The sequence below is a fragment of the Quercus lobata genome, chromosome 8 (genome assembly GCF_001633185.2).
Source record: "Quercus lobata isolate SW786 chromosome 8, ValleyOak3.0 Primary Assembly, whole genome shotgun sequence".
Classification (NCBI taxonomy): Eukaryota; Viridiplantae; Streptophyta; class Magnoliopsida; order Fagales; family Fagaceae; genus Quercus; species Quercus lobata.
The window spans coordinates 58,230,449-58,255,381 of NC_044911.1; the positions used below are offsets into that span (position 1 = coordinate 58,230,449).

The following is a 24,933-nucleotide window of genomic DNA, read 5'->3' on the forward strand; positions in this document are numbered from 1 at the left end:
TATTTGGTTGCTGTTTCAAATCTACTTTTATGCTTGGATATATATGTTTCTTTTCATAGATATAAATTAATTTTCTGTAACATTTTTTTTTCTTTGGTATATTTTGTTGTTAGAAGTATGGCTTTGATTATGTGTGGTTTATATGTAAAATTTGTATATTGACGTCTTGAATTGAGGTTGATTTTGGGTACAGTTGACATCAGGCAGTTGATTTTGTATATAAAACAGCCTTTTAAATTCTAATGTCATCATCTTATTCCTCTCATTGCAAATTGAACCAAATTCAATGGAAATCCCCCACTTGGGTTTTGCCCTGTTTATGGGTTGAATATATATATTTGGGTTTTTTGTAATCCTGGGATCTAACTTTGGTTTGGGATATATTATATATATGAAATTAATGGGTAGCAATGCAGTGTATTGGTGTGTAAAATTGTTGTGCCCAATGCATTGGACAATATGGAGATGCTGTAAATGGCACATTTGAGGTTGATGACCCCCCCCCCCCAACTGTTTTCCCAATTAGGTAATAGTTAATAGGATGAACTTGTGGAAACATTGTTAATGTGGTTTTGTTTTGTTTTGGTTTTTGTTTTTGTTTTTTTTTTTTTTCAGCTCACATAGTGAATGATGGGACCCATGTGAAAATTGATAAATATTTAGAAACATGGATTAGGAAAAAGGAAATAAGTTGAACCAGGGGAAACATTATGAAAAATGTATCTTGGTCTCATCTCACATATTGAATGACCAAGTGTAAATTGTATAATTACTAGAAATGTGCAAATACAAATACTTTGATAGTGATCAGTTTTACTACAGAAACCTAAGAAAAGATCTATGCTGTTTGTGAGGTAAATTAGTATTGTATTAATTTGTGTATGTGTGTGGTGAGAGTTTTTTTTTTTTTTTTTTTTTTTTTTTTTTTTTTTTTTTTTTTTGATGAAGAAGTTGTTGTATATGGGTTGAAAATATATATCTGGGTTTTTTGTAATCCTAGGATCTAACTTTGGTTTGGGATATATTATATATATGAAATTAATGGGCAGCAATGCAGTATATTGGTGTGTAAAATTATTGTGCTCTATGCATTGGACAAGACAAGATAAGAATGTACTACTAGAGAATTGATGCTGAATTCCAATAGCTAATGTCACATCATTTGGAAAAAATTGGTAACTTTCCCGTGCATCGCACGGGTTAGCGACTAGTTTAATTTTATAATTGAGTTGGGTTTGGTACCTAATATATAAAATCCAATATTTTTTTCAAAATTAAATCAAAGACACTATTATTATTTATCAAGGTCAAATTAGGTTAGTAAACTCACTTAAAGCTGACTGACTGCCATTCATTCCAACCACACAATAGTTTGGAACTTTATGTTCTGTTTGGTTGGGTGATAAAAAGGGAAGGATTGAAAATTAGAATGAAATTTATTTATTTATCCATGCTAATTACACTATTTTCTATAATCTTCTTACGTAATAAGGGTGTAATACCAAATTTATTCAAATAATATTTGTACATTTTTAGACCCCCTTAAAACACAAGTTGTTTAACCTAATTATTTAGCCAAGTGATTACATAGATAAATTATTCAAATCTAAGTTAATACAAGTAAATCATATCATGTAAATAATGTGGAAATATAAAGAAAACAATAATATGATAACCCAGGAAAACCAAACCGATAAAAAACCTGGGGAGGATTTAACCTAATTATCCTCAAGGTAAAACAAATCCACTATGAAAGAATTAGAGTTTGTACAATAGAACTTAGATCACTAACATCCTATTGCTACATCGAGAAGAAAACTTACTATCATGACCACGTGACAGTTTTGAATCCACAGACTACTTCTTTCCTTGATCTACAGCAACCACAAGTACTCCCACTTGTGCTTTCTTTAAGCTCTTGAAATAGCAATTGAAGAGATCATCAAGTTTTCGACATCAATCTTGATAACCCTAAGTGTGTATGAAGGTAAACATTTCTTGATCTCACAAGAGATTCACACACACAGCATATCAACAACAACTAAAACGTGGCTAGGGTTTCCTTTTATACTTGAAGCAAAACATAAAACCTTACACGTCATATGGGTTTGGGCTGAGTTCAAAATTCTGCAGAAAAAACAATCTGCACGAGGTTCGATCGATCGAGTCTAATTTGCAATCGATCGAGCCTTGCAGAAATTGAATAGTAATTTCCTGCAATTACTCAATTCCAACTTTACACATAAACACACTTTAAGCATCCTAAATCTAGACTCTAAGTTTTGATCATGGTTTGCCAACATTACACATTGAAGTTCTAATACATTTAGATCCTTAAGTCTTAGAACCCAATAATATTTTCTATCTCATTTTACTTTTCTATCTTTTCCACCAAATAGGTTAATTAAAAATAATTATCCGTAGAGGACCCTAGTTGAAATTATTTCTCAAAAAAAAAAAAAAAAAAAAAGAAGAATCTTCTCCACGAAATAGGTAGGAAAATCAAAATATATTTAATAATTTCTAGATTTTTTATGCTCTTACTTTTCCATCGTCCCAAGCCTATTATAGCTCGACCAGCCAAGTCAAATGAGAAATACTAGTTTATTATGACAAAAATCCATGGCATTTTGGCATATTAGAAATCAATGTGCATAAATAATTAGGGTTCCTTCTTTTTTTTTTTTTTGGGCCTGATTCACACATCCAACAGTAATCAAATGAGAATTAGCCTATTATTTATGGCGGTGTTAACACTAATCAATAATTGTTGGGTTCAAGAGTTGGGGTTCAAGTCTCTAGGAGGGAGCTTCACACACATATATATATACTTATATCTTGTATTTAAAAAAAAAAAAAAAAAAAAAGAATCCTCAACATATTTAAACCTGAACCCTCCATCTTATATCTCTTATTTTTCCTTTGTGTGCCTCTGCTTCATAGTGACTCAACTCCAAATCTTCTGTAAGTGTATCTCAGATTCTCATTTGATCCACATCAAAGTCTTATAAAATAGATTAATCCATGAATTTTTGTGAATGAGCTGACTGATGCGTTGTGGCTTTCATGAAAGAAATTGTTTTTTGTGTTACATTATCCACATCAAAGGCTTCTCTGCAGTCGAAAAGTGTCTTGACTGATGTCTTCTAGGTGCAATAGTTTTGCAGGATTGCCAAAACTTTGTTATTCTGTTGCAAAGAAGTTTTAAATGTTTATATATTGATTAAATCTAGCATTGCATTGCATGATGAATAACTTACTTGAAAATCTAGGTCCTTTTTTCTTGGAAAATTATTTGTTGGGCTTGAATATGTTTTAGTCCTGAAATTTAAAAAAGTTCTCTTTTAACAAAAATTATTATATCTCAAGTTTATTCTTCAATTTATTTCTTTCACATTATATTAATGCTTGCTTTCTTCGCCAACGGAGTATTGATGTGGTGATGGAAAATTATTGTAGCTTTTGATGATTCATGTTGGTTATTTTTTATTTTTTATTTTTTGTTTATGTACCATGCTTTTGGGATATTGCTAGCAATTTTGACACACATGTTTGATTGGAATTATGTATGCGTTTAATTAGTTTAGTGTTAGAATGATAACTTAGACTTTCATGTAATATAGTTTATTTCAAATTAGATTACTTTGAATTGGCTAACTTCGAATTAGTTAGTTTTGGAACAGTTCACTTTGAATCAATTCCCTTGGATAGCAACTTAGATTCCGATTTTTGTATTTAGTTTATTAGGTATTGTAAATTTGTAGTCATTATATTTTTCATTTCATTGTTACTTGCATTAAGGCATATTCCTAAGTGAGGTATTTCTGAACCCGAAACCGTAATCAACGAAATCAGATTTCACTTAAAATTGAAAGCTTCACTTCAAGCTACTTGAGACCAAACTTAATAAAAAGCTACTGACAAATCAAAAAGTTTTTTTTTTGGGGAGAAATAAACCAAAAAAGGTTCTTAAAATCCCATAAAAGTGGGATTCAATATATATATATATATATATATATATATGTATAATAAGAAAGCCATAAAAGCAATTGTGGTCTATAATGCATATTCTACCCGAAATGAAAAAATTCCACTAAAATGACGTGCAGGCTGGAATTGCAACCGATATGTAATAGAGGTTTATTGCACCAGTTTATGAGTTGTTTTACAGACACAATAAATTATCACAACATTTTTACAATAGTTAAAATGTCACTTCCTCGAAGGTCAAAATAAAACCAAACCGTTAAACATTTGTATTTTTTTTTTTTTGGGAACTGAAATCTTAAGTTGAAGGCGCTATTTCTTCAACTTATAATTTCAGTTCAAAAAAATTGAGTGTGTAACATTGCACGCATAACAAACAATGCCCATTAATTAATGTCCTCTGTCGTCTCCTTAACTACTGCTTCTTATTTTGTTTGAGATTTGGGTTGTAGTGGTTGAATTAAAAAAAAAAAAAAAAAAATTTGTCGCATTTTATATTATTATTATTATTATTTGATTTGGTAAAAATACCCTCACTAAACTCTAAAATGATAAAAATACCCAACTACTATATAAATCCGAGCCTTCCCTCATATTTCGCGGTTGCTTTTGCCCTGCTTGATAGGGATGGCAATGGGGCAGGGTGGAGCCGAAGGATGGGGTCTTCATCCCCGTCTCGCATGATTTTGTCTTGCCCCATCTCTGTCTCGCCCCGCATGACGGGGAATACTTTCTTACCCCATCCCTGCCCCCGCGAGTCCCTGTGAAGCCCCATCCCACCTCGTAAAACTCTACTTTTTGTTAATTTGCCCTACAACTAGTACAATTTTTTTTAATGAAACTTATTTCATTAATAAAAATATACTTGAAATTACAAATTTATTCCATCAAATCAAATCAATTTTTAGAAAAAAAAATTGAATAATATATCCAAGTGTTTAACAAGACAATCATAAAAATAAAATAAAAATATCATAGTATAACACATAACAAAATAAAGACAGAGAATCACATTGGGTAGAATAAAATATGCTAATATTAATATGTTAGTTTAAATAGTAAAGTTTTAGGGTATGAAAAATTTACAATTATAACCCTTAGTAATGCGGAGTAGGGTGGGGACGGGGAGGGGTGGGTCTAAAAAGTCTAAACCCATCCCCGTCCCGCCTCGTGGTGTGAGGGTAAAATCTTACCCCATCTCCGCCCCACTACCTTTGCGGGGCAGGGAAAACCCGTGCAGGGCGGGGAAAAATTGACATCCTTACTGCTTGAGTCTTAAGAGAAAAAAACCGTGACTCAACTCCCAATCTCGAGTAAGTATCACACTTGATCCCCATCAACTTAATATAAAAACCACATCAATCCATGACTTTTTGTGTATATGCGTTGTGGTTTGCGTGTTTTCTTTGTGTACAAGTTTTTTTTTTTTTTTTTTTTTAGTTTTTGTATTTGATATGGTTATTTTTATGTTTTATTTTATTTTATTTATTTTTAGTTTAGGGTTTCTCCTTCAATTGATTTGGGGATTTTTCATGTTTTATTTGATTAAAATAGGCATCTGATTGTTCTTGCTCTCATTATAAAATATGAAATGGCTAACAGCATTTATAGTTGGGTTTCTGAATTATTTTTTTTGTTTCTTTAATTGTTTTCTGTGTTTGTTAAAGTTGGACAAGTTTACACTTCCTTTTTATGTGTAGTGATGGGGAAAATCATTTTTAACCATAGGGCATATGCAACTTGAGCAGTATGTATAATATCACTTGCTAGGATCTACTGGTGCATGGGCCTTTTTCTTTTTTTTTTTCCTTTGAACACCGATTCTTGAATGGAGAAGTTGAATAAAACTACTCATTCCTACTGAGGACCTTACAGAATTTTGAATAATGAAAATGCTTCATTTGGATGCTTAGAATCTAGGATGCATGGACACTTTATTTGGGGTTTCATAACTATGTCTTACTTGTATTGTAATGGTGTTTTATCTGTCATATCAATATATTATGTTATAATTTTTCACAATTGCTCATGTCGCCGTATTGTACCTGTGTCCGTGCATCCTAGCTTAGAATGTGGGTGATGCTTAGATGACAATTAATGGTTATAGTTATGCAAAATGAGTGATATATTTGGTACAATGATTGTTGTTATTTCACACCATGTGAGAATATATAAATCTCATTGTTATTCATTATATTACAAGGTTATTTTATTTTATTTTATAAATACTACCATAATCATGCTACAACATAAAAAGTACTGTTTATGGACCATGATACAGCATTAACAGATGGGTAAGAAAAAGGGGACTTCGAATCCCATCCCTAAACCATCCAAATTAAGGGGAAGAAATACCCCTTAATGAAATGATATTTGACATCTAACAAGGGGAAGAAATACCATCTTTCAGATTTCCAGCAGCTGGTTGAGAAAATGTATTAGAATAGAAATTTAATTATGTTTACTCACTACTTAGATTTTGATTGAGCAAAATTTTGAGTGTTGAAGAATAGATGGAGAATTTTGAAGGAAATGCCATTATATGATATTAAGGGCCAAGGAAATCTTGTAGTTGCTTGTTGTGTCTTACATAATTTTATTAGAATATATGATAAGGAGAATGTGAGATTTTTGATAAGTGAGTGTAACTTAGATAACTTGGGAAGCAATGCTGGGGCAATAGTAGTCAAGAAAACATAGATAGGATACATGATGAGAAGATGAAAGTTATGTGTGACAACATAGCTCGGTCTATTTGTGGGCTGTATACAATTTTTCTATTATTTCTATGTTATAGTTAGTATGGATATTGTGGTTTTGAAGATTGTAATATATACTTTTTCCTTTTAGTGGGGGGAATGCCCTTGCATTACCTGGCAACTCATTTGCTTGGGATATTTAGAAGTTTATAATTATCAATAAACTTATTGATTGAATGTTCCCTAGTTGTCTTAGGTTACTTATCAATTTAATTTCTGAAAAGTTTCAGAGATAAGAAGAATTTGAGAGACAAAGAAGAACAGTAGAAAAGGATAGAAAAATATGAGTAGCTCAATTCTCTAATTGAAACACAAGCAACCTATTTATATAGAGTTTTATACACAAACAGCAACACTAACAGATTAGCAGCCACTTAACAACTCTCTAAGTAAATCTGTTTTTGTTACTAATAATCACATGTTATAAATAATTTATTCACTTGGTTTGTTTCTATATTTACTATGGTTCCTAGCTTGATTAGAAGTCAATGTTAGGTGCTATTATAAAAAGATGCAGGAGACTCAGGAGTAATGACTCATCAATTGTTATTCTGTCTTATTAATAAAACCCTTTTGCTTTTCAGAGTTGCTGAGGTCTTCTCTACGTCAATTATGGCAGTAATCAATATGAGTATGAAACTTCTGATAGACACAGAAAACCTCAAGATGCTTTTTGCTGAAGCTGACAAGGACTTCATCGACTTCCTCTTTCACATTCTCCGCCTGCCACTTGGAACTATCATTCCTCTTCTGAAAAATCAAGGGACAGTGGACAGCTTTGGAAACATTTATGATAGCATTGAAAATTTAAGTACTACTTACATTCAACCAAACGTGAACAAAGAGACTCTCTTGAAGCACAAAGTGCACATCTCTGGCGGTACTGGTGAGGTCCCTCTCCTATTGCCAGACATTGAATCATCATCAACGTCCAGGAAATTCTATAGGTGTTCTAGAATCCAAAACAGCAACTGTTACGGATGTGTGGCTGACAACTGTAGTGCATTATGCCCTTATTGCCAGGGTTCTATGACCAGCGATGTAAGTTTTGTAGACCCACCAACCACAAATAATACGGTCTCTAGTGATGGAGGATACGTGAAAGGGGTGGTTACATACATGATTATGGATGATCTGGAGGTGAAACCCATGTCCACAATTTCCAGTATCACCCTGCTTAATAAGTTTAATGTCAAGCAATTAGGGGATCTTGAGGAGAAAGTGGTTGAATTGGGCATGGAGGAGGTATGTTGGTCATTACTTGCTCTCTTTCTTTCTTTGTACATTCTATTTTATTTATTTAATGGAAGACGATTTTAGGGAAACAACTATTTTTCCCATGTTTTCATTTTTGTTAGGGTGTAAAATTGCTCAAGGCTTCTCTGCAGTCGAAGAATGTCTTGACTGATGTCTTCCTCCCAAAGCTGGAACAAGAAGTTAACGTAGAGACTGAATTTCTAGGTGCAAAAGTTGTGTAGTATTCCAAAATGTTTTTTGTTGCAAAGAAGTTTTAAATCTCAGTCTAAGTGCCTGAAGATGACTGAGGGCATAACGCAACTAAACTGCCTCCCCCACCAACTCTTTTTGGTGCCAATGTGCATAATATATAACTTTCTTGAAACTCTACTCTTTTTTTTTTTTTTTTTTTTTTTTCTTTGGAAAAATATTTGTTGGTCTTGAATCTGTTTTAATTGATGTGATTTTTTTTATATGATCTTTAAAAATTTCCGTAGAGATCGACCTGGCAATCTTTAATTATATATATTTTTAATTTTATTTTTCCCTTTTAGGTTTATGTTTTGTTTTCTTCTGTTGGAAATGGAAAATTATTGTTGCGTTCGATGATTCACATTGTTCATTTTTTCAAAAGATTTCTATATCTTGGAAGATTTGTATTTGTACCAAGCTTTAGGGATAGGTATTAACACATTTGACAAATGTGTTTTATGTTTATGATCATTTTGTGTGTTTTCAATTGAAAATTTCTGTTGTGTTGTCTAGTTTAAAAAAGTTAAGGAACTCACCGTCTACTTTTTTATTTATTTAATAATGAACAAAGTTTCTCTTCAAACTAGTTTGGAGAGAAACCCTACAAACTCATCACATATATTTATATTGAGTGTGAATTTTGAAAATCTAACCGTTGGATTTCATGTTCCTTATGTTCTTAACATGCATATCAAATTTCGTTTAAATTGGATATTATTTACTATTTGATCAATTAACTTATTTTTTATATACAATTTTAGATTACAAAAACTTGAAATTATAACATTTATTTGATGACATAGCAATTGATCTTTAATTTTCTTGAAATTTTGTAAGCATTAAGGATGTAATAAGAACATATAATCCAACGGTTAAATTTTCAAAATTTACACTCAATATAAATATACATGATGAGTTTGTAGGGTTTCTCTCCAAACTAGTTTGGAGAGAAACTTTGTTCTTTAATAATTCAATGGTTGGAAGGGTTTTGAACCTTAGATGTATCATTTGAAAATACTAGGAAGTGCCAATCAATTGAGTGACATGGCTCCTTGCGAACAGACGTGTACTAGATGATTACCATTTGGTCACATCTTGTTGAGTCCAGGTGTCGCTTTAGTTCTTCTAAGTTGTATTTGATTTTAATGTTCAAAGATTTCATTTAGAAGTGTAGTCTTTCAGTTCATACCAATCATAATCTGTAGCATCAATAAAGAGATGATCTTTATGTTTGAATACCAACTATAATCTGTAGCATCAATGAAGAGATGATCTTTATGTTTGAAAGAAAATGTGTTTTCAATTTTCATTGGATAAAGATTTACCATCTTATGTTCAGGGATGAAACCAGGAACTTGACTTTGAGGGCCAATTTTTGAACCATTTTTTTTTTTAATATTTATTATTCAAGATGTTTTAAAAGCTTATATTTCAATTTGAGGTAATATGAATTCTGAGACTTTCATTGGATAAAGATTTATCATTGGTATTAACACCCCCCCCCCCCCCCCCCCCCCCCCCCCTTTTATATATATATATAAATTCAAGTTTTTAAAAGCTTAAACTCCTGTTCGAGGTAGTATGAATTCTAAGCTTTTTCTTCAATTTAAGTATTACCTCAAACTGGATTCTAGGCTTGTGTTTTAAGCCTATATGTAATTATCAATTTAGCTCAACTTTAATCTATGTTTGCCTTTTATCAACCATTATTACTTGGTCTTTATTCTAAGCATGTGCGTATCTAGAATTTCTTATGTAAGTGCTTTCGCTGTTCTGCGATCAAGTTTGATTCTAGTATTTGCTTTCAATCAGTTTAGTGTTAGAGCGATAATTTAGGGTCTGATCTATTGTAGTTAATCATGACACAGGAAATAATTTATGTTCATATTTCAGCACTTAGTTTCTTAAGGATTGTAGTCATTGTATTTTTCATTGTTCAATGTTACTTGCATTACAACAAAAGCCGCTCTTAAACGAGGCATTTTCTGAACCCCGAACTCTAATCAACGAAGTCATATATCACTGCAAATTGAAATTCTACCTCAACCTTCACTACGAGCTATATGTGGTACATTAAAAATGGTCAAACTTAATGAAAATTTGGTTTTGCTCAAACACATAGAAATCACAACTGACAATAATTGTAGAAGTCTCTCAAGTATAGATAGAGGCTCATTCTACTAAAGAAGGAATTGAGAACAAACCAAGAAACTCGATGAGACCATTTGTAAAATTGCAATTGGTTTCTCAGGAGTAGCGAAGAATTTATACTTGTAAGTACTTTCCTTGTACTTTGTGATCAAATTTAATTCTAGCATTTAGGACCTATTTGGTAATATTGTTTTAAGTGTTGTGGAAATACGTGTAAGTGAAAAAATATTATGAAAATACATGTTGTGTTGTTTTAACAACGAAAATTGTTGTTTTAACAACGAAAATTGTTGTTTAAACAACACAACCAAACACCTCCTTAATTATTGGTCATGTTTGATTTTGAATTATGCTTGCTTTCAACCAGTTTATTGTTAAAATGATAACAAAAGCTGATTTTGAATTATGCCTAGCTTTCAAATCAGTTTATTGTTGAAATGATAACTAAAGCCATGATCTATTATAGTTTACTTAGAATTGGCTTACTTTGAATTAGTTAGATTAGGAACAATTCACTTCGAACTAGTTTACTTAGAATCAATGGCACTGGAAATAACTGAGATTCAAATTTCAGCACTTGGTTTCATTTAGGAATTGTAGTCATTGTATTTTTCATTGTCAATCGCATTATGATAAAAAGGACTCTCAACTATGATATTAGGAAAATAGTTGTTAAGGTATAAAATATATAATGCACCTTAACCACTGTTCTTAGGATATTCATTAACAAAAACCTTACTTATTAATGAATATGTTTCCATTTTACACATCAATAATCAAACAAGAATAAAAAAATACTAAATATTCTTGGAAAAAGTTAATGGATTTTCTAAAGACATTAGTCATTAGGCTAGGAAATATTTTTAGAAACCTTTTTATGTGAAAAGAAAAAAATAAAAATTTTTTTTTTTACAACTTTTGTACATTTCTTATAAAAGTGGTATAATTTTTTTTTTTAAATAATCTAATAAAAAATGTTTTAAGAGAACCTGTTAATGGTACCTATTTCATACATTTTTATATCGAGTATGAAATTAAATCCTTGAGTTTCGCATTCAAAATTAAGTGATCCTAAAGTTGGCCATATTTTCGTATTGTTTGGTAGCCCAAAAAAGTAGAAGAAATAAAAGGGGAAATCGATTTAAAATTTTTTTTTTTCTAGTAAACATTTTGGATGATTGAGATGGAATATATATATAGTGATGCTAGAATGTACGGGAAATCACAATTTGGCCATGCCATGAAATTGAAAGCGCGCGAATTCAAGAAAATTAAGCGGATTATATAAGTGTGATTTGCCACAAATACCCTCACCGAACTACAAAATAACAAAATACCCAATTACTATATAAACGTGAACCCTCCCTCATTATTTTGCTCTCTCACTTATTTGTTTTCCGCGTGTGCTCAGTGAGTAGCACAGTACGCAGATTCACCGTTTAGCTTTTAGCCTCTCTCTCTCTCTCTCTGCTTCACACTCCAAATCTTTTGTAAGTATGTATCTCACTTTGAACTGAAGATCCTCATCAACTTTCTATAAAATATTGATCAATTAATCCATGAATTTTCGTGAATGAGCTAATGCGCTGTGGCTTTCATGTGTTCTTTGTGTCCGTTATTTCTTAGTTTTTGTATTTATATCATATGATTTGTTTGTTTCTTCGTTTGAAATTTATAGTTTAGGGTTTTTTTTTTTTCTTCAATTGATTTGGGGATTTTTACATGTTTCAATTGAATTTGAGGTTGTAACCATATTAAAAGATTCTTCTCGTCATTAATGTCATGATTTATAGACACTTCATTTAGGGTGCCGTACTCACGTCGAAATGGTGCTATAATTTTTCAAAAATTACTCGTCTCCGTTGTACCGTACCCGTGTCGAAATGGTGTTATAATTTTTCAAAAATTGCTCATGCCATTGTACTGTACCCGTGTCTGTGCATAAGTAACAACATTATAGTTGGAAAGTGTCAAAACCAATTCTGAATTATTTGTTTTTTTGTTTACTCTGTGTTGGTTAAAGTTGGAACAGTTACATTTCCTTGTTATGTGGAGTCATGGGAAAATAATTTTTAACCATAGGGTATATGCACTTGAGTTGAGCAGTAGAATGTCACTTGCTAGTATATAGTGTTGCATGTTTTTTTTTTTCCTTGAACACCGATTCTTGAATGGAGAAGTTGAATAAAACTACTCATTCCTGCTGAGGACCTTAACAGAATTTTGAATAATGAAAAATATTTCATTTGGATTCTAGGATGTGGGTGATGCTTAGATTTATAGCTATTCCAAATGAGTGAAATATTTCAGTATAATGATTGCTGTCACACCGTGTGAGAATATTTGAATCACACTATCCCATTAGGCCATTACTAAGACTTTAATAACAGATATTGTCTAGGTGCATTTTGATCTTGTCAACATATAGAGCTAAAAGGATAAACAGAACCTTGATATATCATACTACAAGTTTATTATTTATCAGATTACAAGTTTTTTTACTACCAGCATCATGCTACAACATTAACAGATGGGTAAGAAAAAGGGGACTTTGAATCCCATCCCAAAATAACTCAAACGCTGAGCTCAATGGACACCACAATAGACTACAATCTTTTGTGAAGCCTGTGTGGATGAGCTTTTTAAGGGTAATTGATGTACACTTCCACTTTAACTTTAACAAAGTGGGTTGGAGGAATATAGAAGCAGCTTTCAAAAAGATTACTGGTGAGGAATATCCTAGGATGAAGTATAAGCATAAGTGGGATACACTGAAGAAAAAAATTATTTGGTTGATGTTGGATACCCCTTAATGGATTTGATATTTGACACCTTATGAAGGGAAGATATACCATATTTAAGATTTCCAGTGGGGTGGTTGAGGAAATGCGATAGAAAGAGAGGTTTAATTATGTCCACTTACTACTTAGAAGTGTGATTGGGTGAACTTTTAGAGTGTGGAAGAATAGAAGTTTTGAATTTAATGCCATTATATGACATTAAGGACCAAAGAAATATTGTAGTTGCTAGCTGTGTCTTACATAATTTTATTAGAATACATGACAGGGAGGATGTGGTATTTGGGTGGGATGAGTGCAACTTAGGTAAATCAGGAAGCAATGCTGTAGCAATAGCAGTCAAGAAAACATAGAGAATGTACATGATGAGAACATGAAAGTTATTTGTGACATAGCTTGGTCCATTTGTGGATTATAAACAATATTTTTATTATTTCTGTTTTAAAGTTAGTATGGATATTGTCGTTTTGAACATTATAATATATAGTTTCTTTCCTGTTCATATTAATGTAGTTCTCTCTGTGAATCTATGATTATTATTATTATTGATCGCATTAAAAAAGACAAGATAACCTTGACAGCATGGTTAAGTCCATTTTAGTATTTTGTAACCAAAACCGCAATTTTACACCAATGTTGTCCAAACGCTCAATTGACAGAAACCACACTATTTTTCAAGGTTTTACCAAATACTGTTTGAGAGAAAAGAAGATATTGAGAGACAAAAGAAAAGAAAAGTGAGAAAAGGATATAAAAATATCTGAGTGAGTAGCTCTATTTTCTAACTGAGGCATAAGCAGCCTATTTATACAAAGTTTTATACACTAACAGCTAGACTAAGAACCACTTCACCTCTCTCTAACTAGATCTGTTATCTTAACTAATAATCTCATGTCATAATTAATTTAGTTACTTGTTTGTTTCTATCATTATTTTGCTTCCTAGTTTAATTAGAAATCAATGTGAGTTGCTATTATAAAAAGATGCAGGGGCCTAAGGATAAAAAACTCATCAATTGTTATCCTGTGCCATCTTATTAAAAAAACCTTTTTGTTTTTCAGAGTTGCTGAGGTTTTTGCTACATCAATCATGGCCGTAACCAATATGAGATCAAAACTTCTGATAGACACAGAAAACCGCAAAGTGCTTTTTGCTGAAGCTGACAAGGACTTCATCGACTTCCTCTTTCACATTCTCCGCCTGCCGCTTGGAACTATCATTCCTCTTCTGAAAAAGCAGGAAATGGTGGGCCGTTTTGGAAACATTTAGGATAGCATTGAAAATTTAAGTACTACTTACCTTCAACCAAACGTGAACAAATAGACTATCTTGAAGCACAAAGTTGACGTCTCTGGTGGTACTGGTGAGGTCCCTCTCTTATTGCCTGACATTGAATCATCATCGACATCCAGGAAATTCTATAGGTGTTCTAGGCTCCAAAACAACAACTGTTACAGATATGTGGCTGATGATGGTAGTGCATTATGTCCTTCGTGCCAGGGTTCTATGACCCACGATGTAAGTTTTGTTGACCCACCAACGGCTAATAATGCGGTCTCTAGTGGAGGAGGGTACGTGAAAGGGGTGTTACATACATGATAATGGATGATCTGGAGGTGAAACCCATGTCCACCATTTCTAGTGTCACATTGCTTAACAAGTTTAATGTCAAACAATTAGGGGATCTTGAGGAGAAAGTAGTCGAACTGGGCATTGAAGAGGTATGTTGGTCATTATTTGTTATCTTTTTTTCTTTCTTTCTGTGCACATTCTATCTTGTTTTATGGAAAACAACTATTTTGCCCATGTGTTTGATTATTATAATTATTTTTTTGTTAGGTTTTGAAATTGCTCAAGGCTTCTCTGCAGTCGAAGAGTGTCTTGACTGATGTCTTCCTCCCGATGTTGGAACGAGAAGTCAACATAGAGAGTTAATTTCAAGGTGGAGTTGTGTAGGATTGCCATAACGTTCATTTTAAATGTCAGTTAAATCTGGTGTAGCTTTCTTGACCCTCTAGGTCTTTCTTTTCTTGGAAATATATTAGCTGGTCTTGAATCTGTTTTAGTTCTTAAATTTAAAAAAGTTCTCTTTTATCAAAAAAATATGAATCAAGTTCATTCTTCATTTTCCTTTATACTGCTTGCTTACTTGGTCAATGGGAGTATTGATGTGGTTTTTTTTCTTTTCAAATGGTCTTTAAATTTTTACAGAGATCGACTTCTCAATCTGATGTAAAAGATCAAGATTCTCCCTGGATCAATCTCTAATTATCTTTTTATGTTTTTTTTTTCTTTTGTTGGAAATGGAAAATTATTGTAGCTTTTGATGATTCCTGTTGGTTTTTTATTTTTTTCAAAAGATTTTTTTATCTTCGAAGATTTGTGTTTGTACCAAGCTTTAGGGATAGGTGCTAGCAAATTTGACATATATATTGGAGGCTTATGATAACCTAAAACTTAGGTAAGTGGAGTATTAGATTCTCATTGAATTCAAACATTTTGTCAATGCAATCAAGGGTTTTAATTAAGGAATTTAATGTAGTGCACTTAAGGTACAATATCTAAATTTTATCTGATGACTACTATTTGGCCACATCTTGTCGAGGCTAGATGTCACTTTAGTCCTAATTTGTATTTGATTTAAATGTTACTCTTATTGTTAAAATTTTGATGGAAATTACTTACGTGCCATTGAAATTAGCTCACATATAATTTTAGTTTGAATTATTCTTTTACTTGTAAGAAGATATTTTTTTTCTTGTTTCAATGTGTGTAGGGACTAGGGTCCTAAAGTTGGGGAACAATTTGCTATAGAACTGTGGTTTGTGATGGCTTGAGCTCCCTCTGATTCACTCTCTCTTTAGCTACCACAATTTTGTTGCATGGTTAGTGGTTCTTTGATGGGTGGGGAGTGGCAGTATGACCGATGGTGCAGCTGATAATGTTGGGTGTTGGTCAGGCATGAGGAGGAAAGAATTGCGAATAGAACAGAAAATTATGATGCAATTTAATAAGTGATCTGGTTCTATATTTGCCACATTATCCAGTTAAATTTGGTGATATATTTGTCCATGTCATCAAAATTATGGGTCCGATAAATTCCATTTACCACATTAATAAATTCTATCTTTTTTTTTTTTTTTTTTTTTTTTTTTTTTTTTGAGAAGATATCCAAATTTTGACAGTAAAGAAATCATTGGAATCACTAATCAGATAAAATCAGAAGTAGATTATATATATATAGATATTAAAGTGACCAAAATAAATGTACAAGGAGTACAGGTTGAAAATTTGAAATTACCACGAATATAATGTACCTGACCCAAAATATATTTTAGTCAAATTGACTTAAAAAAAAAAAAGCCAAAATGTAAAAACATCTCCTTGAGTTGGGGTCTGTTGCAAAAACAGCTAATGAGATTTAGAAGTCCTTGAGGTTTCCTTATCAACCAAATTGACCTTCGAAACTAACTTCATTAGCTTTAAAAGCTTTAGCCTGTCGAAGAGCCATAGTATTTGCAAAGGAGGTAAGCATTTTTGACATTGAGTTGGAAGGAGATGCAAAGGTTATTTTAAAAGCGCTCTTGGTAAAAGATGTGAGTTATCCGGAATATGGTCATGTGCTAAATGATGTCCTTGTGTTAGCTACTGATTTTTGTTTTTGCAGTTTTTCCCATGTCAAGCGTGTTGGCAACTCAAGGCCGTTTGGTAACGTTGTTCTAATAATGTTGTTTGTATTTTTTGAAAATACGTGTGGGTGAAAAAGTATGTGAAAATGCGTGTATTGTTGTTTAAAAACTGAAAACATGTATTTAAACATATGTACCAAACAAGTGTGGATGGAATCCATCCTTGTAGATATAACTCCTCTTGTTAAAAGGGATTATGTGTAATTATTCCAAGTTTATTTCTTCAATAAAACTTGGCCTTAGGGTTTGGATTCTCAAAAAAAAAAAACTTCATTAGCTTTTATGGACGAAAAATCACATTATTATCATAATAAAAAAGACTCATCATTTGATTCGCACTTCTAGTCATATGATAGGCTTGTGATTTTTCCATCTATAAAAGCTAACAAAGGTTTTGGAAAATATTGAAATTTGAAAGAGTTATAATGAAGAATTGAAATTTTAAATGGTGTTTTTGTAACTGACCCAAACTTGGGTTTTTTCTTTTTTTTTTTTTGGAATTAGATCCCCTAAAAAAAAATCTCTTCTAAAAGACACAAAATAAATAAGACTTTTTCATATAGACTATTGCTTTTAACTAAAGGTTTTTTTTTTTTTTTTTTTACCTCGCTAGAATTGACTAAAGATTAAAGAAGGGTTGCAAACGGTGTGTAGATTACTTATTCTTTCAAAAAAGATAAAGAAAAGTGGTTCCTGAGTTTGCAAAAGGAGTAACAGCAATTAATTTCCACAATCGTTAAATATTATTTGTGCTTGAGGGACAAATGATCATTTGCAAAGGAATTAGTTAAACGGTGTCAGGGGATAAGATGACTTTCAGATTGAATGATGGTAGAGAATCAACAAAGAGTCAAAGAACATTATTGATGGGTGTTGTTGGACGGAGGGGGCTTCAATGATGCGAAGGAAGAAGAGGAAACTTTTAGGACGGGCATTGGTTACGTTGGGACCGACCCATATGGTAAGGCAAGCAAGTTGTGCCTTAGCTCCTCAGTCATCCTTAATGGCCTGTTTGGATGTTAAAAAATAGAGGGGGAGTAGAGTAGAGTGAAGGAGAGTAGTTTAATTACCTTATTTGGGAGTTTTTTAAGGAAGGAGGGGGAGGGATTTGGAGGGGTTTCAACTACCTCCAACCCCTCATTTTTAATTCCCCCAAATTGGAGAGATTTAGAGGGAGAGTAAAGCACATAAATTATTAAATATGTAAATTACCTAATTTACCCTTATTATATTAAAAAAATTACAAGGCATTTTAACGTTAAAAAAAAAACACTCTAACCCACAAGGTCTCAGTTCTCTCAAGCTCTCTGTGTTCTCTCAAGCTCTCTCGGCGCTCAAGCTCTCTCGGCTCTCTCAGCTTACACTGGCTCTCTCTCTCTCTCACAACTTCTTCACTGTCCTCTCTCACGCCTAGCATTCTCTCACAAAGGTAAACTCTTTTTTTAATTTCTATTTCATGGGTTTCTTTTAAGTTGAATCAAATAACTATGTTCTTAAAATTGTGATTTTATTGGGTAATTTCTTATTAATTGTGATTTTATGGGGTAATAACATGTTATTTGTGGGTGGGTTTCGGATTTGAGGGCTTTTTTTCCTTAAATTTTAAAGTTTCAAAATATTGCTCATAACGTGTTTGATAAAATGCTTGAGTGAGTCTAGATTGTGAACTTGCATAAATTTGTATATTTTGGCTATGGATCTGTGTTTCTTGTTTATTTTTATTGGGTAATTTCTTGTTTTTTGTGAAGGGGTTTCTGATTTGGGTAATTTCTTGTTTTTTTTTTTTTTTTTTTTTTTTTTTGTGATGATTTGCCTAATATGTTTGTTAATGATTTGCCTCAAATTAAAAAGTGGCACGTTTTAATCATTGAGATAGACGACAATCACTACCATTTTTTCCTTCTTTTTTTTTTTTTTTTTTTTTTAATTCTTTTGAATGATAATTTTGGGTTTCTGTTTATTTTTATATCATTTGAATACTTTGTGCTTGATTAAGTATGTTATGAAGAGCACAACTCATCTAACAAGTATAATAGATTAAGTTGAAAAAGCAAATCTACCTTATCAAAGCATGCTCTTGAAATTGCTATTTTTAGTTATTCCTCATTTTGCAAATATATATTGATAGTCACATGTTGACTCTTTCTGCAAGCCCAGTGTGAGACATTACCTAGAGTGTTGTCTGCAATGTTATAGTGCTTACTTTGAGTTTTCTGTACGCCGCTTACTTTAGTTTTCATATTTTTTGGGGGGAGTGGGTGGGTGGGTGGGTGGGTGGGTGGGTATTGGGTGTGGGGGTATGTAGCTCAGTTTGTGGTGCGAATGTATGTTCTAGTTCTGTTTAGAAACCAGGATATCTCATCAACAGTACTGGGTGTAGGGGTATGTAGCTCACTTTGTAGTGCGAATGTCATGTTCTAGTTCTGTTTAGAAACAGGATATCTCATCAACCAATTAAGGGATTCATAGATCAATTTACTTGAATGAATATAATTTTCTTCCCAGTTTCATATGCATGTCAAGAAGGGAAGTCCATGCTAATGACCATTTATCTGCCTTGGCTTCTTGACTAGACTTGTCCCTTTTACTGTATTTTTCCCTAAAAGCTTACATTACATTGGTAATGTCTCACACTGGGCTTGCAGAAAGAGTCAACATGTGACTATCAATATATATTTCAAGAGCATGCTTTGATAAGGTAGATTTGCTTTTTCAACTTAATCTGTTATACTTGTTAGATGAGTTGTGCTCTTCATAACATACTGGGCTTGGCTCAAGATAGGAGGCATTTTATATAAATACACTTATGCACCAAACCTTAAGCTGCTCGCCTGGCTATGGTCAAAGCCAATATTCATAGTTATGGGTCCTCCAATAAGCAACGGATTGTTGTAGTAGAGTTTAAGGTTGACTTTGTAATAAAAGGGATTATAGGGGAAGATAACAAAATTATTCCTCTTGGATTTGAGCAATGTTGCTGGGTGGCAAAAACAGTTTAGGGCATAAATGAATCTGCTAAGCCAGCTTACCCATTATGCCTTATGACTGTGCTCATTCAAAAACATATTGAGCAATGTAAGAAAGACAAACTCGAAAGGTAACTTCCCAAGACCACCTGCCCTGCTATACAACTACCTAATGCCTTTCCAAAGATCCACTCCATAAGAAGAAGTCTTTAACCTACTAAAATATTCATGCCCCCTCTCCATATTTCTTCTTTATCTCAAGCCTACAAAGCCCTTTCCAGAAAATTTTTCAAAAGCCATTACTTTGGAAGAACTTGATAAAACACTCCTAACCTACTGGAGCACAAACGCCACAACCTATTAAATAGAGATGGCATATGTGAAGATCTACTATACCCATAAACCCATATACCCACACATGCATGCACTCAATGTTAGAATACCAGTTATATGATTGAATTCACCATTTCCTAATAACTTAAAATGGCTATGAAGTTGTTTCTTTTATTTGATTTTAGTTTTAGTCATTACTATAACCATGAAGTGGCATTTCACTAGCAAGCCAAATACTTTCTAAGTTTTATATTCTTATATAATAGATTACACAAAACACATTGAATTGTAATAGCTTAGTGTTTTTATGCATATTATGGATTGTAATAGCGTTTCTGTCATGGTATATTTTTATTAGATGGATAGACAAGAGAATAAAAGGAGACGTGTATTGCAAATTTGGGAATGGAGACGTGGATTATGGGATTAGGAATGGAGACGTTGAATGACAATTGCTTATGTAGTTTGTCTTGTTGCCTATTGGTTAATACTTCGAAGGAGGCCTCAAAGGAGACAAGTAACTTACTCAATTAGTAGTTTGAGTTTAGAAAGACGAAGTGTTCGCGATGAACTAATGAGAGAGATAATTGAAAATAAAAAGTGTCGTGATATTATACGCATGGGGCCTGGAGCTTTTTTAGATTTGTGTGACATGCTACGTAAAGAAGGTGGCTTCCAACCAACACAACGAGCAACGATTGAAGAACAATGAGGACATGGAACAAATTATGGGAGCAATTCAGGATGTTGCTTTAGCAATGAGAGAAGGAAATTCAGCACTTAGAGAAGGAAATTTAATTTTTGAGAGGAGCTTGGCACGTCTTCCCATTCCTGAGCAAGACGTGTTCCATCTCTTGGATGAGATAGGAATTGATTCTAGATTGCGAATGAGGGCTTATCTCTATCTTATTAAGAATCCAGATATGTTGAGAGCTTTTATTGGCTATCCAGTGGAGGAGCGCAAGGAGCTATTGTTCACAATGATGTCTAGTCCTTAAATTTCTCTAACAGTTAGGCAAGTAATGTTCCAAGACAATTTTAGCTTCTAAAAACCTTTTCAATTGACCATTAAACTGTAAACTCTTGGGATTAATTTTTCTTTGACACTAGCTTGTGTTTATTTTTAGTTTTTCTTTCTAAAACAAGTATGTTGACAATTACAGATATGGTCATAGCTCATTGCAAGTATGTTGACAATTACAGATATGGTCATAGCTCATTGTAACAGTGTCCTTTTTTCAGTGGCTTGAAAACTTTGTCTGCTTACATTCATTTTTATGCTTTTCACTTCTTAGTTGTCAGGCATGATACAATGTCATATGAGGCCTTTGATTCAAAAATTGGCTGTACTGCCAATGCTCACCTGCTCCATCTCCCCCACCCCTCTTATATAATTATATATCAAATTTGATTATATTAGAGCTGTAGGCATATTCGATTTGTGAGAGATGACTTCATTCGGCACAACAGCATAGCATTCTATTTAAATGGCGATAAGAATATTCGATTTGTAAGAGATGACTTAATTCGGCACAATAGAGATATATCAAGTCCATATTCTAGGCCGAAGCTCATATACGAGTTTTTAGCTCAAATTGATTTCTTTTCTTTTGCCTCTTGCATGGTTCTATATGAAGAAGAAATAAAGGCATGTAAAGCTATCAAGCAGCAAATAATAAATAAGGGAAATCAGGCACACTATATGACAGAGAGGTACTCCCAATTTTTTTGACGAAAAGATTTGTAGTTGTTACTCTCAGTCTCATTTTTTAAAGGAAGGTGATCATCTTTCAAGTGTAAATTTGGACTCAATTAATCATGGTTCTATGGAGAACTTCTTGTGGTCTAGAAACAAAGTTGAAGCAAGGAAATTAATTTTTAGTAAATGATTCTTCCAATGAGTTGATACACAACACCAGGGGCCCAGTGTATTCAAGTCCCCAAAAGAATTTCTGCTTCAGTTCTGTACTCTCAAAAGTTTTTCTAAGATGGTTTTTTTTTTTTAATATAATAAAAAAGTAGAAAAAATATTTAATCATATACTAATGTTGATTATTTAATTCACATAAAAAAATTATCAAAAAAAAATATTCTAACAAATTAATCATAAATCAATGTTGCAAGTTCATTTTCAAATAGGGGTAAATTTGTCTATTTTAATCATTTCCTCCCCTCTCCATCCTAATTTTTAAAACATCCAAACAAGGGGAAGGGTTAATTACTCCCTTCCCCCTTACTAATTTTAAAAACATCCAAATAAGGTGGAGGGGAATCATTCCCCTCTACTCTCCTCCCCACTACTCTCCTCCCCTCTACTCCCCTCTACTCTCCTCCCTCTCAAAACTTCCAAACAGGCCATAAGCAACTCATTGTTGAGGTCATCATAACTCGACCATACAAAGTGATTGATAATTACCAGAAAACTAACGTTTGCATGATAAGTACTCTAAACACATGTTTTCAGTATATTAAAAAAAAAAAAAAAAAATTGTTTTCAGCTTTTCATGTTGTTTTGAAAAAAGAAACCCCAATAGTGTTAGCAAACGGACCCTAACATATTTGCATCTCATTTTGATGAAACATAATGATGCTCAACTAAGCCTCCAATAACTCAAAACTTTTTCTTCACCACTCACAATTTATCATGTGGTGAGTTATAACAAAAGTTGTAGAATAAGTTGTGATCTTAGCCAGGGACATAGTTAAGACTTAGAGTTAGGGGGAACAACTCGTTATGCTAGTTATGTGCGGCAACTCTACTGCTGCTTAGCCACTGAGGGTTTTATTTATTTAATTTTTTATGCATGTGTCAACTATTGGATAATGACAAAACTATTTTGGGTGAAATTGATTTACTCGGCTTAATTTTTTTTTTTTTTTATTGGAAATTGTTGTTTTTGGGCTAATTTTTTGGATCTTGTATATTCTGTTTTAGATTTTAAATCTATAAAAAAATTTATGGCCTTTAAAATGAGGAAAATGTTAGAATTACAAACTTTTTTTTACAAATAACTAATGTGGTGAGTGGTTATTGATATATAAAAAAGTGATGTAAATGATGGGTCCAAATATGAACTACTCCATAGTAAAAATTTACTAACCTAATAGTTTGTAAACTTTTTTTAGAAAAATGTGTAGCTATAGCATTAATGGTATTATTAAGAAGACAAATTATAATTTTATAAAAAAAAAAAAGGCTAAAATTAATACTAAATATAAACTATTATTTTTATAAAAAATTTGGAGAGGGCCATTGCCACCCAAAGCCAATGGAGTGGCTCCTTCCCTGTTTTTGTTACCATAAAACAAAGAGGTGAGATGAAAAGAGTGGCATATGCCTAATATTGCTACACGATTTGACCAACATTTAAAACATGATTTGCAAGTAAAAAAACAGTAAACTTTAAAAAAAAAAAAAAAAAAAAACAGTTTATCAATACTCTTGGGAAAAGTCTAGTGACACAAAAAATGGCATGCTGTCACAACCCAGTTGTGGCAAAGAAAAGAAGTTATGTAATTTTTTGTGTCATCAGGCCGGCTCATCCTTTTGAGCTAATGTCTTACATTTGACTTCCTCTTTCAGCATCGAGAGGAAGACATCAGTTAGAACATTCTTTGAGTATAGAGAAGCCTTCAATATCTTCAGTCCCTAGCAACAAACCATGAGACATTACCTAGAGTGTTGTCTGCAATGTTATAGTGCTTAGTTTGAGTTTCTGTACGCTGCTTACTTTGGTTTTCATATTTTTTGGGGTGGGTGGGTACTGGGTGCGGGGGTATGTAGCTCAGTTTGTGGTGCGAATGTATGTTCTAGTTCTATTTAGAAACCAGGATATCTCATCAACAGTACTGGGTGTAGGGGTATGTAGCTCACTTTGTAGTGCGAATGTCATGTTCTAGTTCTGTTTAGAAACAGGATATCTCATCAACCAGTTAAGGGATTCATAGATCAATTTACTTGAATGAATATAATTTTCTTCCCAGTTTCATATGCATGTCAAGAAGGGAAGTCCATGCTAATAACCATTTATCTGCCTTGGCTTCTTGACTAGACTTGTCCCTTTTACTGTATTTTTCCCTAAAAGCTTACATTACATTGGTAATGTCTCACACTGGGCTTGCAGAAAGAGTCAACATGTGACTATCAATATATATTTGCAAAATGAGGAATAACTAAAAATAGCAATTTCAAGAGCATGCTTTGATAAGGTAGATTTGCCTTTTCAACTTATGGCCTGTTATACTTGTTAGATGAGTTGTGCTTTCATAACATACTGGGCTTGGCTCAAGATAGAGGCATTTTATATAAATACACTTATGCACCAAACCTTAAGCTGCTCGCCTGCCTATGGTCAAAGCCAATATTCATAGTTATGGGTCCTCCAATAAGCAACGGATTGTTGTAGTAGAGTTTAAGGTTGACTTTGTAATAAAAGGGATTACAGGGGAAGATAACAAAATTATTCCTCTTGGATTTGAGCAATGTTGCTGGGTGGCAAAAACAGTTTAGGGCATAAATGAATCTGCTAAGCCAGCTTACCCATTATGCCTTATGACTGTGCTCATTCAAAAACATATTGAGCAATGTAAGAAAGACAAACTCGAAAGGTAACTTCCCAAGACCACCTGCCCTGCTATACAACTACCTAATGCCTTTCCAAAGATCCACTCCATAAGAAGAAGTCCCTAACCTACTAAAATATTCATGCCCCCTCTCCATATTTCTTCTTTATCTCAAGCCTACAAAGCCCTTTCCAGAAAA

General features: G+C 32.9%; 1 protein-coding gene and 1 long non-coding RNA gene across 4 annotated transcripts; both read left to right on the top strand.

Moving 5' to 3' along the window:
• Positions 1-7,339: 7,339 nt before the first annotated feature.
• LOC115954443 lies at positions 7,340-8,327 on the top strand. The gene is made up of 2 exons (XM_031072298.1): positions 7,340-7,991; positions 8,105-8,327. Exons 1-2 carry the CDS (start codon positions 7,359-7,361, stop codon positions 8,222-8,224), a joined length of 753 nt encoding a protein of 250 aa, XP_030928158.1. The 5' UTR covers positions 7,340-7,358; the 3' UTR covers positions 8,225-8,327.
• Positions 8,328-11,788: 3,461 nt separating this feature from the next.
• Positions 11,789-16,288, top strand: LOC115958085. 3 transcript variants are annotated; one of them, XR_004084446.1, is made up of 4 exons: positions 11,789-11,879; positions 14,245-14,904; positions 15,023-15,125; positions 15,960-16,288. It is a non-coding gene; the product is annotated as an uncharacterized LOC115958085 (long non-coding RNA). The 3 variants fall into 3 exon arrangements; XR_004084447.1 differs by lacking the exon at positions 15,960-16,288 and having other exon boundaries at positions 11,789-11,875; positions 15,023-15,509; XR_004084445.1 differs by lacking the exon at positions 15,960-16,288 and having other exon boundaries at positions 15,023-15,508.
• Positions 16,289-24,933: the final 8,645 nt, after the last annotated feature.

Coding starts and splice junctions, on each gene's coding strand:
- LOC115954443 (XM_031072298.1), top strand. CDS start 7,359: ATGGCAGTAATCAATATGAGTATGAAACTTCTGATAGACACAGAAAAC. Junction 7,992..8,104: donor TTGAATTGGGCATGGAGGAG/GTATGTTGGTCA, acceptor CATTTTTGTTAG/GGTGTAAAATTGCTCAAGGC.